Here is a 16,777-nt window from a genome sequence, read left to right as displayed (position 1 = left end):
CTGGATGTGTCTGGTCCGGTACTCTTGCGATGGCAGCTAGCGCCGCGCTGGTCTGCAGCCCGGGACACCACGATCTCTCTGTGTCGGCCCCTCCCTCCTGCATCCTTGTCTCATACTGCTGGCCTGTTCTCGGCACGTCTTGCTCATGAGAGGAGAAGACCAGGGTTGGGGTTATGTTTGGGCAGCAGATGGGTCTGTGAGCCCAAGGGGTGTGAAATGTGAGAGAGAAGCCCCTAGCCCCTGGGGAGGTCACCCGGGGGCCTGTCAGGTACACAGGGGGAGGGGCCTGTCAGGTACACAGGGGGGAGGGCCCTGTCAGGTACACAGGGGGGAGGGGCCTGTCAGGTACACAGGGGGGAGGGGCCTGTCAGGTACACAGGGGGGAGGGGCCTGTCAGGTACACAGGGGGGAGGGGCCTGTCAGGTACACGGGGGGGAGGGGCCTGTCAGGTACACAGGGGGAGGGGCCTGTCAGGTACACAGGGGGGAGGGGCCTGTCAGGTACACAGGGGGGAGGGGCCTGTCTGTCAGGTACACAGGGGGGAGGGGCCTGTCAGGTACACGGGGGGAGGGGCCTGTCTGTCAGGTACACAGGGGGGAGGGGCCTGCCTGTCAGGTACACAGGGGGGAGGGGCCTGTCAGGTACACAGGGGGGAGGGGCCTGTCAGGTACACAGGGGGGAGGGGCCTGTCAGGTACACGGGGGGAGGGGCCTGTCAGGTACACAGGGGGGAGGGGCCTGTCAGGTACACAGGGGGGAGGGGCCTGTCTGTCAGGTACACAGGGGGGAGGGGCCTGTCAGGTACACGGGGGGAGGGGCCTGTCAGGTACACAGGGGGGAGGGGCCTGCCTGTCAGGTACACAGGGGGGAGGGGCCTGTCAGGTACACAGGGGGGAGGGGCCTGTCAGGTACACAGGGGGGAGGGGCCTGCCTGTCAGGTACACAGGGGGGAGGGGCCTGTCAGGTACACAGGGGGGAGGGGCCTGTCAGGTACACAGGGGGGAGGGGCCTGTCTGTCAGGTACACAGGGGGGAGGGGCCTGTCAGGTACACAGGGGGGAGGGGCCTGCCTGTCAGGTACACAGGGGGGAGGGGCCTGTCAGGTACACGGGGGGAGGGGCCTGTCTGTCAGGTACACAGGGGGGAGGGGCCTGTCTGTCAGGTACACAAGGGGGAGGGGCCTGTCTGTCAGGTACACAGGGGGGAGGGGCCTGTCAGGTACATGGGGGGAGGGGCCTGTCTGTCAGGTACACGGGGGGAGGGGCCTGTCTACATAGGGGGAGGGGGGCCTGTCAGGTACACAGGGGGGAGGGGAGCTGTCTGTCAGGTACATGGGGGGGAGGGGGCCTGTCAGTTACATAGGAGGGGGAGGGGGGCTGTCTGTCAGGTACACAGATGGGGGGCTGTCAGTTACATAGGACGGGGAGGGGGGCTGTCTGTCAGGTACGGGGGGGGGGGTTGCTGTCAGGTACACAGAGACCGGCCTGTGCGTCTACCCTTTCTAGCAGTTAGCGGTTGGTGTGGGCTGCGGGTTTGGGGTAGGGGTGAGAAAAAGACTAAAATTAATCTGTGAAAAGATGGCCTCAGAGCGCAAGGATTATCGTGGCAAATCAAGTGATTCTATTAGCCACAGGAAGGTGGGAAAGAAAGGAAACGGGGGGGGGGGGGAAGAGGGAGAAAGATGGGGAGACAGTTGTACCGGAGTCCACGTGAGGGGTGCATTCTGGGTGGAGGAGGCCCAGGGGGAGGAGGCTGTGCGCGGCAGCCCTGCGCTGTGGTCGCTCTGAACTGTGCCCACACCCGGCATGGCAGCGGGGGCCCGGAGGAAAAGCATCACCACCAGCTGCCCGAGGTGGAGGCTACGGTGGGGGATGAAACGTGGTTGGAATGCAGTTATGTGGTTGGTGGCTGAGGCCGACAGTAGTATTGAGGAGAGGGGACAAAGCGCACCCTTGGGGTAAGCGTGTGGGCGTGGTGTGACTTGGGGTGGATCGAGGGATGTGCGGTGTGTCTGTGTGGCGTCTGTCCTGTGGAATGGTGTGAGGTGTTGCTTGGCGCGGTGTGCATGTTGCACGTGGTGGTCTGCAGAGAGGAGAGTCGTGCCCTGTACAGATGTGGGGTGGTGGCTGTGACAGCCAGATGGCAGGACACGTCCTGAGGGGTGAGGGGCAGAGTTGGAGAAGGCTGGGCTCCGGGAGAACACGGGTCCTTGAGAGGAAGCCTCCTCCACCTTCACCACCGGCTGGATCCCAAGGGGAGCTGCGTGACACCCACTTCTGTCGTCCTGGGCTATGGCAGGCTCCACACTGTCGGAAGACAAATTCTAGTAGAATTTGTGATGCGGTCGTTTAAGCGTTGGTTTGAAAAGGAGGAATAGCTGAGGGAAAAGCACGGTCTGTGTCCGATGAAGTCGTGTCTAGACGTGGCAGCATGCTCACATGGCCCGTTTTCCTAGTTCCTGATGTCAGTCGGAACGGCGACCCGTTTGTTGCTACCTCTATTGTGGAAGCCATCACGACCGTTGACCGAGCCATAAACTCAACGCGGACGCACCTGTTTGACGGGTAGGCGGGCCTGGGGGGGCCCGGGCTGGGGTGAGGGTTGGCTGGTGTGCAGGCCTAGTTGCCAGGCTTCTGCCTGTTTTATCTGATGAAAACACTGCATATTAATCCTGCAGGCAGCGTTGGCTGTGGCTTTTCTAGGTGCTAAGATGCTAGCAGGAGGGATCCTTTCCAAATAGGATCTGAACTGTGACTCACAACCAAAACATTTCAGCAGGCTTAACTCATTCCTTTGGCTTGTCACTAACGATTGGGCAAAAAACAAAATGTTTTAAGAGTTGCTATTGGGTCTTGTTTGTGTTGGCAATCCTAGCTGTTTTTCTGCACCTTAATTGAAATGCAATTCCTGTGACTTTCTCTCCTGACTTATTAATGGTTTGTTTTTAGTGTCTTTGGTTCTTGTCTGTCTGTCTGTCTTCTTGCTTGCCTTCCACCTGGGATCAGGAAGGTACGGTTCATCACGTTGTCAAAAGTAGCCATAGAAATTTCCTTCCCGTAAGTCTACTGTGGGATTCTGGCTTTTGTCTCTGGTAATTCGTTTTGTTGCTCCTTTCCCTCCACTCCTGCCAGCCGTCCACGTTCTCCCAACGACCTTCTGGCCCTGTTCCGGTACCCCCGGGACCCCTACACTGTGGGACAGGCCCGGGCGGGAGAGATATTCGAGAGGACCCTGCAGCTTATCCAGGAGCACGTGCAGCACGGCCTGATGGTCGACCTAAACGGAACAAGTCAGTACCCGCCCTTGCTCCTCTCCCTAGGCTCAGCCCACACACACCATGCTACCGCGCTTCACAAGAAGCCCTGCTCAAGCCCTCGCCCAGAGCGGGTCTGTCTGCGCCATTCTGCCCAGCGCACGCGGGCTGCCTTGTCTTAGGTCAGCGGCTGGTGCTCGGACGCAGAGCCTGCCTCGTCTGCGGCTGGTGCTTGGACGCAGAGCCGGCCGAGTCTGTGGCAGGTCCGGCCTTGCGGCCAGGCGGTGTCTGTCTGCCCCACAGGCTGCGATCACTCAGTCCTCACAGGGCAGATCGCACGGAAGCCTTTGCCAAGTCTCTGGCTTCGTGCCCACAGAAAGCAGAGCTGAGCACTGTTGGAAAGATGTTTTTGAAGACGTGCACCCAGAGGGTGGGCCCCTAGCTCTGGTGGATGGAACCCGAGTGACCGTTTCACGTGCGTCCCTGTCCGCCCTGCCGCTTCCGGGGTGGCGGGCAGGCGGGCGGGCACTGAACGGCCCTGTTGGTTGCAGGTTACCACTACAATGACCTGGTGTCACCGCCCTACCTGAGCCTCATTGCCAATCTGTCCGGCTGCACCGCGCACCGGCGCGTGAACAACTGCTCGGACATGTGCTTCCACCAGAAGTACCGCACGCACGACGGCACGTGCAACAACCTGCAGCACCCGATGTGGGGCGCCTCGCTGACCGCCTTCGAGCGCCTGCTGAAGGCCGTGTACGAGAACGGCTTCAACACGCCGCGCGGCGTCAACGCCGGACGCCGCTACCACGGGCACGCGCTGCCCATGCCCCGCCTGGTGTCCACCACGCTGGTGGGCTCGGAGGACGTGACCCCCGACACGCAGTTCACGCACATGCTCATGCAGTGGGGCCAGTTCCTGGACCACGACCTGGACTCGACCGTGGTGGCCCTGAGCGAGGCGCGCTTCTCGGACGGGCAGCACTGCAGCGCCGTGTGCACCAACGACCCGCCCTGCTTCTCCATCATGATCCCTCCGCACGACCCGCGCGTGCGCGCCGGGGCCCGCTGCATGTTCTTCGTGCGCTCCAGCCCGGTGTGTGGCAGCGGCATGACCTCCCTGCTCATGAACTCCGTGTACCCCCGGGAGCAGATCAACCAGCTCACCTCCTACATTGACGCCTCCAACGTGTACGGCAGTTCGGACCACGAGGCCCGCAGCGTCCGTGACCTGGCCAGCCAGCGGGGCCTGCTGCGGCAGGGCATCGTGCAGAGGTCCGGGAAGCCGCTGCTGCCCTTCGCCACGGGGCCACCCACCGAGTGCATGCGGGACGAGAACGAGAGCCCCATCCCCTGCTTCCTGGCCGGCGACCACCGCGCCAACGAGCAGCTGGGCCTGACCAGCATGCACACGCTGTGGTTCCGGGAGCACAACCGCATCGCCGCCCGGCTGCTGGCGCTGAACCCGCACTGGGACGGCGACACCATTTACCACGAGGCCCGGAAGATCGTGGGCGCGGAAATGCAGCACATCACCTACCAGCACTGGCTGCCGAAGGTGCTGGGCGCCGTGGGCATGAAGATGCTCGGGGCGTACCGGGGCTACGACCCTGGAGTCAACGCCGGCATCGTCAACGCCTTCGCCACCGCGGCCTTCCGGTTCGGCCACACGCTGATCAACCCCGTGCTCTACCGGCTGGACGCCAGCTTCCAGCCCATCCCGCAGGGCCACGTGCCCCTGCACAAGGCCTTCTTCTCCCCGTTCCGGATCGTGAACGAGGGCGGCATCGACCCGCTCCTCAGGGGGCTGTTCGGGGTGCCCGGGAAGATGCGGGTGCCCACGCAGCTGCTGAACACGGAGCTCACGGAGCGGCTCTTCTCCATGGCGCGGACAGTGGCCCTGGACCTGGCCGCCATGAACATCCAGCGGGGCCGCGATCACGGCATCCCGCCCTATCATGACTACCGGGTCTACTGCAACCTGTCGGCTGCCCACACCTTCGAGGACCTGAAAAATGAGATCAAGAACCCTGAGATTCGGGAGAAGCTGAAAAGGTGAGTTTCAGGAAACCAGAACACAAGGCCTGTGTGTGGTGCTTAGTGTCCTGGACGGGAGGCTCGTATGTGTCCAGTGTCCTGGACGGAAAGCTCCGTGTGTGTCCAGTGTCCTGGATGGAAGGCTCCGTGTGTGCCCAGTGTCCTGGACAGAAGGTCTCGTGTGTGCCTAGTGTTCTGGACAGACGGAAGGTCCTATGTGTGTCCAGTGTCCTGGATGAATGGAAGGTCCCGTGTGTGTCCAGTGTCCTGGATGGATGGAAGGTCCCGTGTGTGTCCAGTGTCCTGGATGGATGGAAGGTCCCGTGTGTGTCCAGTGTCCTGGATGGATGGAAGGTCCCGTGTGTGTCCAGTGTCCTGGATGGCTGGAAGGTCCCATGTGTGCCCAGTGTCCTGGATGGATGGAAGGTCCCGTGTGTGCCCAGTGTCCTGGATGGCTGGAAGGTCCCGTGTGTGCCCAGTGTCCTGGATGGATGGAAGGTCCTATGTGTGTCCAGTGTCCTGGATGGACGGAAGGTCCCGTGTGTGTCCAGTGTCCTGGATGGATGTAAGGCCCCGTGTGTGTCCAGTGTCCTGGATGGCTGGAAGGTCCCGTGTGTGCCCAGTGTCCTGGACAGAAAGCCCCGGTATATCCAGTGTCACTGGACAGTGCTGTGTTGCTAGCCCTGAGCCAGGTGTGGTCCGTTTTGCCCACCAGCCTCACTCTTGTCTGCTCAGATGGCTCTGTGAGCCAGCAAGTTTTGGTGAAGACGAGAGTTGTGTGTCCCGGGCTCTGGCTTTGGTTTGCTCAGAGGTGATGGTTGGGGGAGACCTCAGTGTCTGGCCTTCCCCCTGACAGAGCGGTGCTGCTCCCCAGGGGAGGAGAGCAGGCCAGCAGACAGACCCACCGGGAGGGTGCCGCGCCTGCAGCCGCCTTCTGCCGCCCGGTGAGTCTGGCGAGGCTTCAGCGCTCAGGGCGGGTGATGGCCGCGCTGGGTCGTCGCGCTGGGTCGCGCTGGGCCCTCTGTCCGTAGCTCACTCACGTTGTTCATGTTGGTGATGACACTGTCTACATCCGAGTCTTTTACAAACATAAAAGCAATTCCTCATTCATTCTCCCTTTATGACTGTCCTGGTTTTTGATCTCTGAGCCAAGTGAAGGCCATTTTACATGTAAGATCTACTATTTTCCACTTAGTCATTAAAAAAACCCAAAACTTTCCTTGTGGCCTCCTTGAACTGTGTTCTCTCGTGACGTGGCGTCCCTCAGGACCTTAGCTGAGCCCCCTCTGCCCCCACACCGTCAGACCCAGAACCCTCAGGATTCCTCCTGGGCTTTGCTGTGAGCGCTCCCTAGGCCTCCAGGGCTCTGCTATTCATGAGGCTCACAGCATTAGATTACCGGGGGGGGGGGGGGGGGGGGGGGGGGGCACACACCTCCACATGTGCAGTGTGGGCTTTTCTCCGTGCTGGCTAATTTTACAAACGTCCTAGCTCTGTTCTTGTAATGACTGCCACAGATTAGTCCACTAGTCTTTTCTCTCTTTGCCAAACGATTTCGCAATGCAGCCCTGGGCTGGTTCTGTGTGGAGGCAGAGATGGATATTCGCACATCCGTTTTAGTAACCCGTGACAGGCAGCGGAGGGCACGGCTGAAGGGTGATGAAATCCCAGCGCGGAAGGCAGCGTTTCCAGCCGTCTTCTGTGCTGGCAGCCGCATGAAGGTCTGCATCTTCAAGCAGCTGGGCTGGAGAGCTGGGCCGGGCCTGGGCCGCTCCTGCACTGTGTCCTGCAGCCTGGCCTGCAGGATCTTGGGGGCGGCTGTGAGGGTCCCTGGGGTGCATTGCAGGCTCGTTCTCACAGCGGAACCTTCCAGCCCTTGAACCCCGGGGGGTAGGGACAGAAAGGGGGAGGTGCGGGGCGTGTACGCCCGCTCCTTTGCAGGTGACTTCGGTGGCATCTTGTAAGTGGAAGGAAGGGCAGTCCCCCCACTCAGAAGAAAACAGAGCGATGCCAGCTTACGCAGAACGCTTGCTCCACTCTGGGCGATGCTGCCCTGTCTGCCCTCAGGCCCACCGAGTGCCCCTCCCCCACGCCCTGAGAGGAAGCAGCCCAGTGTTTCCTCAGCTCCCTAGTCTTTCAGTGTGTGTGTCTGAGGTATGCATGCAGCGGGAAACTGGGAAAACCTGTGATGCGTAAGTCCTTCCCCCACCCCACTTTTCGTCATTTGGTAGTACTAACAAGGGCTTGAACTCCAGACCTCTTGCAGGTGCTTTACTGCTTAAGCCATACCCCTAACCCTTTTTGTTCTGGTTATTTTTGAGGTCTCAACCTTTTTCTCAGCCTGGACCTTGATCTTCCTGTTTCATGCTTCCCATTGGAGCTGGGGCCCAGATTTTCCTTTGGAGATGGAGCCTCACATGATTTTTTTTTGGTCCAGTCGTGGGGCCTGAACTCTGGGCCTGGGCACTGTCCCTCAGCTCTTCAGCTCAAGGCTAGCACTCTACCACTTGAGCCACAATGCCACTTCCGCCTTTTTGCTTTTTGCTTATGTGGTGCTGAGGAATCGAACCCAGGCTTCATGCATGCAAGGCAAGCGCTCTACCACTGAGCCACCTTCCCAGCCCCCCTCACATGATTTTTTACTTGGCTGCCCTTGAACTGTGATCTTCTTGGTAATGGCCTTCCAAGTAGGGAGGATTGTAGGCGTGAGCCCCTCCTCTTAGCTGAGGCCACAGGGCCTTAAAAATATATAAATGACAAGCATAGCTGGGCACCAGTGCTTATACCTGTAATCACAGCAGCTCATGAGGCTGAGATTTGAGTATCGTGGTTCGAAGCCAGCCTGGGCAAGAAAGTCCCAGAGAATCATCTCAGACACCCAAAAGGTAGAAGTAGAACTTTGGTTCAAGTGGTAGAGTGCTAGCCTTGAGCACAGAAGATCAGGGACGGTGCCCAGGCCCTTTCAAGTCCTACGACCAGCACACACACAAAAGGAAGAAAGGAAGAAAAGACTAGCAAGCAAAGGTGCAATCTGCATAAAATAACGTACAGCGGTGTGAACAGCAAGGTCTGTGTTGTATCACGTGCAATGGTGCAATGTGTGTAAATAACGTACAGCGGTGTAAACAGCAAGGTCTGTGTTGTATCACATGCCAATGGAAGTGTGTGCTTCTTTCACCCCAGGCTCTATGGCTCACCACTCAACATCGATCTGTTCCCAGCCCTCATGGTGGAGGATGTGGTTCCCGGCAGCCTCCTGGGGCCCACCCTTCTGTGCCTGCTCAGCACACAGTTCCGGCGTCTGCGGGATGGGGACAGGTAGGCACCAGCGCGCGGCAGCGTCTCCTGCACCCCCTTCCCGGGCCTGGGAGCACAGAGTGGAGGAGGCCCTTCCTCTCCTGGCCTTGTGTGCCGCTGCGTGCCAGCTGCATGCCAGCTGCTGCTTGCGTCCAGACCCCAGGGAGAAGCCCGTCTTCAGTCATTGAACTTCAGTGAGACAGCTTGCTTGGGGCCAGTGAGCACTATTAGTTAATGTCCTGAGGATCTGGATGTACAGCCCCTGCAGGGCTAGCACACTCTCTCCGGGGCGTGTTCCATTCTGCGGGGCTAGCACACCGTCTCCAGGCGTGTGTTCGGGGCTAGCACACCATCTCCAGGCGTGTGTTCTGGTACAGGGCTAGCACACTGTCTCTAGGTGTGTGTTCTGGGCTAGCACACCATCTCCAGGCGTGTGTTCTGGGCTAGCACACCATCTCCAGGCGTGTGTTCTGGGCTAGCACACTGTCTCCAGGCGTGTGTTCTGGTACAGGGCTAGCACACTGTCTCCAGGCGTGTGTTCTGGTACAGGGCTAGCACACCGTCTCTAGGCGTGTGTTCTGGTACAGGGCTAGCACACAGTCTCCAGGCGTGTGTTCTGGGCTAGCACACCGTCTCCAGGCATGTGTTCAGGGCTAGCACACTGTCTCCAGGCGTGTGTTCTGGTACAGGGCTAGCACACCGTCTCCAGGCGTGTGTTCTGGTACAGGGCTAGCACACTGTCTCCAGGCGTGTGTTCTGGGCTAGCACACCGTCTCCAGGCGTGTGTTCTGGTACAGGGCTAGCACACCGTCTCCAGGTGTGTGTTCTGGGCTAGCACACTGTCTCCAGGTGTGTGTTCTGGTACAGGGCTAGCACACTGTCTCCAGGTGTGTGTTCTGGGCTAGCACACCGTCTCCAGGCGTGTGTTCTGGTACAGGGCTAGCACACCGTCTCCAGGTGTGTGTTCTGGGCTAGCACACTGTCTCCAGGCATGTGTTCTGGTACAGGGCTAGCACACCGTCTCCAGGCGTGTGTTCTGGTACAGGGCTAGCACACTGTCTCCAGGCGTGTGTTCTGGGCTAGCACACTGTCTCCAGGTGTGTATTCTGGTACAGGGCTAGCACACTGTCTCCAGGCGTGTGTTCTGGTACAGGGCTAGCACACCGTCTCCAGGCGTGTGTTCTGGTACAGGGCTAGCACACCGTCTCCAGGCGTGTGTTCAGGGCTAGCACACCGTCTCCAGGCGTGTGTTCAGGGCTAGCACACCGTCTCCAGGCGTGTGTTCTGGTACAGGGCTAGCACACCATCTCCAGGCGTGTGTTCTGGTACAGGGCTAGCACACTGTCTCCAGGCGTGTGTTCTGGTACAGGGCTAGCACACCGTCTCCAGGTGTGTATTCTGGTACAGGGCTAGCACACCGTCTCCAGGCGTGTGTTCTGGTACAGGGCTAGCACGCTCTCTCTGGGGCGTGTTACATTCTGCGGGGCTAGTATGCTCTTTCCACCTGCGTGTTCCAGCCTGCAGGGCTGTCACAGGCTCCTGTGCTGGTCTTCCTTTTTCTCTCCTTGGGTGGAGTACTGAGCCATGTCTGAGTCTTTCAGTCGTTGTCATCGGAGGTGGCTGCCTCTGCTTGGGGGACTGAGCCGCTCTTGTTTCCGGCACACAGGCTGTGGTACGAAAACCCGGGGGTGTTCTCCCCCGCCCAGCTGACGCAGATCAGGCAGACGTCACTGGCCAGAATCCTGTGCGACAACTCGGACAACATCACCCACGTGCAGGCGGACGTGTTTCGGGTGGCGGAGTTCCCACATGGCTACGGCAGCTGCAAGGACGTTCCCCGCGTGGACCTCCGGCTGTGGCAGGACTGCTGTGAAGGTGCGTGGCCGCCCGTGGTCTCCCCGTTGACAGTCTCTGAGTGCTCACGGGGGTGCCACCACCACGGGGACTTGGCAGGCAGGGTGCCAGCCTCACTGGTGTGTGTGCACACAGCCGGGCGTCTAGTGACACAGCCTCACTGGTGTGTGTGCACACAGCCGGGCGTCTAGTGACACAGCCTCACTGGTGTGTGTGTGTGCACACAGCCGGGCGTCTAGTGACACAGCCTCACTGGTGTGTGTGTGTGCACACAGCCGGGCGTCTAGTGACACAGCCTCACTGGTGTGTGTGTGCACACAGCCGGGCGCTTAGTGACACAGCCTCACTGGTGTGTGTGTGCACACAGCCGGGCGTCTAGTGACACAGCCTCACTGGTGTGTGTGTGCACACAGCCGGGCGTCTAGTGACACAGCCTCACTGGTGTGTGTGTGTGCACACAGCCGGGCGTCTAGTGACACAGCCTCACTGATGTGTGTGTGTGCACACAGCCGGGCGTTTAGTGACACAGCCTCACTGATGTGTGTGTGTGCACACAGCCGGGCGCTTAGTGACACAGCCTCACTGGTGTGTGTGTGCACACAGCCGGGCGTCTAGTGACACAGCCTCACTGGTGTGTGTGTGCACACAGCCGGGCGTCTAGTGACACAGCCTCACTGGTGTGTGTGTGCACACAGCCGGGCGTCTAGTGACACAGCCTCACTGATGTGTGTGTGCACACAGCCGGGCGTCTAGTGACACAGCCTCACTGGTGTGTGTGTGTGCACACAGCCGGGCGTCTAGTGACATAGCCTCACTGGTGTATGTGTGCACAGCCACGTACCTCAGTGGTGGAGCTGTGCTCTGAGAGGTGTACATGTCATCGCCCTGCATGTACAACAGCATGCACTTCCCGGGGCCGTCACGCCCGTGGCTGGTTGATGTCACCCGATGCCTGGGCAGTGGGCACCGCTGGCCAGCCGTCTGGCACAGCAGTACACTGTAGAATAACGACAGAAGGCTTGGTGTGGTCGTGGCCTACGCCGGCAGGATGGCGGGGACTGGCCCTGAACAGGGCTGGCTGTGTGCTCCCTGACTGACAGCCCAGGATCACTGGAGACACCTGGTCCTGAGGTGCTGCTGGCCGAGAGGCCCCAGATGTTCAGGACAGCTAATATCGTTTGTCAAAGAAACTTCAGCCTCCTCCTATTTTTTTCCTTAAAGCCTCACTAAATACAAGTACCATGTGTTAGTCTATCCATACACACAAATAAGGAGATGAAAAACAACAATATCGAGGAGGCATGCTGAGTATATCTAGTTGTCTTTGGACAGTTTATGCTCGGTGTTCTAGGTATCTGTAGCCAGAGCCATCCGGGGGCCATCCTGGCCCGCCTGGGATTCCTGCTCCTGCCCAAGCATCCTGCCCGTATGGCCGCATGGCCGAGAGGCCGCTACCCTAGCACCTCCCCTCCCTGCTGCGGTCCGCAGGCTGCTCTTGTAGCTGCCAGCTTCGGGTGGCCACTGACCGACATTGCATTCCCAAATCTCTGTCATGGTTAACCCCTGTTTCTAGCTTCTGATTTGTGCACCATTTTGGCTTTTTCAGTACTGTGATTATGGCTTGTAGACATTAAGCTGGGAGACATGCAGAACCCAATCTGCTGTTTGTGGCAAACTCCTGTTTTCAGGAAGGTGGAGGGGGTTCTGCCCACATTGAGGGGCAGGGCGTGGGGGCGGGGTGGGGGCGGGGACGGCCAGCCCTCGCTGGGTCCCACCCCATGGCCCACGGGGGAGGTGTTGAATGAAAGGTGCCTGAGTTCAGGAGCTAAGTGACTACACAGGAAAAGTAGCAGATGTGACGGTCTGGGTTGAGTATTAGGAGTTGTTTTTACCACCTCCAAAGAGAGGAAGGGCAGGAAAGAGTGCCGGAGACACGCGAGCGTACCGTGAGGCCCGCGTGAAGTGTGACTCTCTGGTGTGATTAACATGTGGACTTCTTCTTGCTGTGGAGCCAGGGCTTGGAGTCCCTCACTCCCTTGTGAATCCCGTTTTGGGGCGCCTGCCTCTGGTTTTTCGTGATTGTGTTTTCCTCCTGTGTGGTTGCTTTTCCACAGCCTGGCAGCACAGTTCATTCAGTGTTTGGCCAGAACTGTGGGAAAGTCAGTTCCTCTTGTTCTCAGAGACAAACTCATGTTTCCAGACCCAGTGCTGCTCAGAGGAACCTAGCCAGGTTCTCTGCTCTATGGCTGGGAAAGTTCACAGGCCTGGGAGAGACAGCACAGGAGGGGGAATGAGCATCCTCGCTCTCTGTCCTGGTCCTGGGTGGGTGTGGGGTCCTCGCTCTCTGTCCTGGTCCTGGGTGGGTGTGGGGTCCTCGCTCTCTGTCCTGGGTGGGTGTGGGGTCCTCGCTCTCTGTCCTGGGTGGGTGTGGGGTCCTCGCTCTCTGCTGTGGTCCTGGGTGGGTGTGGGGTCCTCGCTCTCTGCTGTGGTCCTGGGTGGGTGTGGGGTCCTCGCTCTCTGCTGTGGTCCTGGGTGGGTGTGGGGTCCTCGCTCTCTGCTGTGGTCCTGGGTGGGTGTGGGGTCCTCGCTCTCTGTCCTGGGTGGGTGTGGGGTCCTCGCTCTCTGTCCTGGTCCTGGGTGGGTGTGGGGTCCTCGCTCTCTGTCCTGGGTGGGTGTGGGGTCCTCGCTCTCTGCTGTGGTCCTGGGTGGGTGTGGGGTCCTCGCTCTCTGTCCTGGTCCTGGGTGGGTGTGGGGTCCTCGCTCTCTGCTGTGGTCCTGGGTGGGTGTGGGGTCCTCGCTCTCTGTCCTGGTCCTGGGTGGGTGTGGGGTCCTCGCTCTCTGTCCTGGTCCTGGGTGGGTGTGGGGTCCTCGCTCTCTGTCCTGGGTGGGTGTGGGGTCCTCGCTCTCTGCTGTGGTCCTGGGTGGGTGTGGGGTCCTCGCTCTCTGTCCTGGTCCTGGGTGGGTGTGGGGTCCTCGCTCTCTGTCCTGGGTGGGTGTGGGGTCCTCGCTCTCTGTCCTGGTCCTGGGTGGGTGTGGGGTCCTTGCTCTCTGTCCTGGGTGGGTGTGGGGTCCTTGCTCTCTGTCCTGGGTGGGTGTGGGGTCCTCGCTCTCTGTCCTGGGGAGACCCAGCTCTTGGGTGTCCCCTTCTAGAGCTTAGGGTAGGGCTGGGAAGGTGGCTCAGTGGTAGAGCGCTTGCCTTTCATGCATGAGGCCCTGGGTTCGATTCCTTAGCACCACATAAGCAAAAAAAAAAGCCGGAAGTGGCGCTGTGGCTCAAGTGGTAAAGCGCTAGCCTTGAGCTGAAGAGCTGAGGGACAGTGCCCAGGCCCAGGGTTCAGACCCCACAACCGGACCCCCCCCCCAAAAAAAAATAATAATAGAGCTTAGGGTAGGCCTCAGCCACCTTGAGAGGCCATGGTACTCCATGTTGCCGTCAGTGGTTTTGGATAAGGGGCAGAGAGCCACCTGGCACTCAGCCCAGGATGTGGGCAGACATTCTCTGTGTGTGCTGTGGGACCAGCGGCATCTGCAGGTGGCAGGGATGGCAGGATGGGCATCGGAGACACGGTGGGCTGGCCTGTCCTGGTGATGCAGGTGGCAGGTGGTGCCGTGGGCCTGGGCTAGGGCCAGAGCAGCCACCTCTTGGGCTCCACGAGCCCGTCCGCCGCTGCCTGTCTTCTGGGTGTTCTATTGGTTTCATAGACACACCATAGAAGATAGTTGCTCTTGGACAAGGTGTGCTTATTTTCTGCTAAAGTCAGAGCCATCTCTGCCTCTCTCCAGCCTGCAGGACCAGGGACAATTCAGTGCATCCTCCTACCTCTCTCTAGACTGCAGGACCAGGGGCAGTTCAGTGCATTCTCCTACCTTTCCCCTCCAGACTGCAGGACCAGGGACAGTTCAGTGCATCCTCCTACCTTTCCTCTCCAGACTGCAGGACCAGGAGCAGTTCAGTGCATCCTCCTACCTCTCTCCAGACTGCAGGACCAGGGGCAGTTCAGTGCATTCTCCTACCTCTCTCCAGACTGCAGGACCAAGGGCAGTTCAGTGCATTCTCCTACCTCTCTCCAGCCTGCAGGACCAGGGGCAGTTCAGTGCATTCTCCTACCTCTCCCCTCCAGACTGCAGGACCAGGGGCAGTTCAGTGCATTCTCCTACCTTTCCCCTCCACCTACCTTTCCCCTCCAACCTGCAGGACCAGGGACAATTCAGTGCATCCTCCTACTTTTCCCTCCAGACTGCAGGACCAGGGGCAGTTCAGTGCAGTCTCCTACCTCTCTCCAGACTGCAGGACCAGGGACAGTTCAGTGCATCCTCCTACCTTTCCTCTCCAGCCTGCAGGACCAGGGGCAGTTCAGTGCATTCTCCTACCTTTCCTCTCCAGCCTTCAGGACCAGGGGCAGTTCAGTGCATTCTCCTACCTTTCCCCTCCAGACTGCAGGACCAGGGGCAGTTCAGTGCATTCTCCTACCTTTCCCCTCCAGACTGCAGGACCAGGGGCAGTTCAGTGCATCCTCCTACCTCTCTCCAGACTGCAGGACCAGGGGCAGTTCAGTGCATTCTCCTACCTCTCTCCAGCCTGCAGGACCAGGGACAGTTCAGTGCATTCTCCTACCTCTCCCCTCCAGACTGCAGGACCAGGGGCAGTTCAGTGCATTCTCTTACCTTTTTCCTCTACCTACCTTTCCCCTACAGACTGCAGGACCAGGGGCAGTTCAGTGCATTCTCCTACCCCTCTCCAGACTGCAGGACCAGGGGCAGTTCAGTGCATTCTCCTACCTCTCTCCAGACTGCAGGACCAGGAGCAGTTCAGTGCATTCTCCTACCTCTCTCCAGACTGTAGGACCAGGGGCAGTTCAGTGCATTTTCCTACCTTTTCCCTCCAGACTGCAGGACCAGGGGCAGTTCAGTGCATTCTCCTACCTCTCTCCAGCCTGCAGGACCAGGGACAGTTCAGTGCATCCTCCTACCTTTCCCCTCCAGACTGCAGGACCAGGGGAAGTTCAGTGCATCCTCCTACCTTTCCTCTCTAGCCTGCAGGACCAGGGGCAGTTCAGTGCATCCTCCTACCTTTCCCCTCCAGCCTGCAGGACCAGGGGCAGTTCAGTGCATTCTCCTACCTCTCTCCAGACTGCAGGACCAGGGACAGTTCAGTGCATTCTCCTACCTTTCCTCTCCAGACTGCAGGACTAGGGGCAGTTCAGTGCATTCTCCTACCTCTTCCAGCCTGCAGGACCAGGGGCAGTTCAGTGCATTCTCCTACCTCTGTCCAGACTGCAGGACCAGGGGCAGTTTAGTGCATTCTCCTACCTCTTCCAGACTGCAGGATCAGGGGCAGTTCAGTGCATTCTCCTACCTTTCCCCTCCAGACTGCAGGACCAGGGGCAGTTCAGGGCATTCTCCTACCTCTCTCCAGACTGCAGGACCAGGGGCAGTTCAGTGCATTCTCCTACCTTTCTCCAGACTGCAGGACCAGGGGCAGTTCAGTGCATTCTCCTACCTTTCCTCTCCAGACTGCAGGACTAGGGGCAGTTCAGTGCATTCTCCTACCTCTTCCAGCCTGCAGGACCAGGGGCAGTTCAGTGCATTCTCCTACCTCTCTCCAGACTGCAGGACCAGGGGCAGTTTAGTGCATTCTCCTACCTCTTCCAGACTGCAGGACCAGGGGCAGTTTAGTGCATTCTCCTACCTCTCTCTAGACTGCAGGACCAGGGACAGTTCAGTGCATCCTCCTACCTTTCCCCTCCAGACTGCAGGACCAGGGGCAGTTCAGTGCATTCTCCTACCTTTCCCCTCCAGACTGCAGGACCAGGGGCAGTTCAGTGCATTCTCCTACCTCTCTCCAGACTGCAGGACCAGGGGCAGTTCAGGGCATTCTCCTACCTCTCTCCAGACTGCAGGACCAGCTGCAGTTTAGTGCATCCTCCTACCTCTTCCAGACTTCAGGACCAGGGGCAGTTCAGTGCATTCTCCTACCTTTCCCCTCCAGACTGCAGGACCAGGGGCAGTTTAGGGCATTCTCCTCCCTCTCTCCAGACTGCAGGACCAGGGGACAGTTCAACGCATTCTCGTACCACTTCCGGAGCAAGCGGTCTCTGGATTTCAGCTACCAGGAGGATGAGCCTACCAAAAGAGCGAGACCGCAGAAGGAGCTGAGGTGAGATCTGGGTGCGGCTGTGGAAGGTGCTCCCCGCCCCATGGCGTCCCGCAGGAGCTGTCTCCATCAGCCTGCACTCCTGCCTTGGGCTGGGCTTCGCAGGGCTGTCCCCCAGGGTGGAGGGCAGGTCTGTAGTCGGTCCTGCTTGGTCCTGCTGGGTGCAGGAGGACCCATCGCCGCG

The 16,777-nt window shown here is 59.5% G+C and overlaps 1 protein-coding gene across 1 annotated transcript in view; it reads left to right on the top strand.

Moving 5' to 3' along the window:
• Pxdn (peroxidasin) overlaps positions 1-16,777 on the top strand; it is a gene marked incomplete at its 5' end in the record, with an annotated part of 68,843 nt that overhangs the window by 48,914 nt on the left and 3,152 nt on the right. The window contains 6 exon segments of the mRNA XM_042670492.1: positions 2,454-2,562; positions 3,130-3,287; positions 3,803-5,306; positions 8,472-8,606; positions 10,252-10,460; positions 16,476-16,596. Coding sequence (XP_042526426.1) covers positions 2,454-2,562; positions 3,130-3,287; positions 3,803-5,306; positions 8,472-8,606; positions 10,252-10,460; positions 16,476-16,596 — 2,236 coding nt within the window.

This window comes from Dipodomys spectabilis, unplaced genomic scaffold (assembly GCF_019054845.1).
Source record: "Dipodomys spectabilis isolate Male_0828 unplaced genomic scaffold, ASM1905484v1 ptg000561l, whole genome shotgun sequence".
Taxonomy (NCBI): Eukaryota; Metazoa; Chordata; class Mammalia; order Rodentia; family Heteromyidae; genus Dipodomys; species Dipodomys spectabilis.
This window is presented reverse-complemented; position numbering and strand designations above follow the sequence as displayed.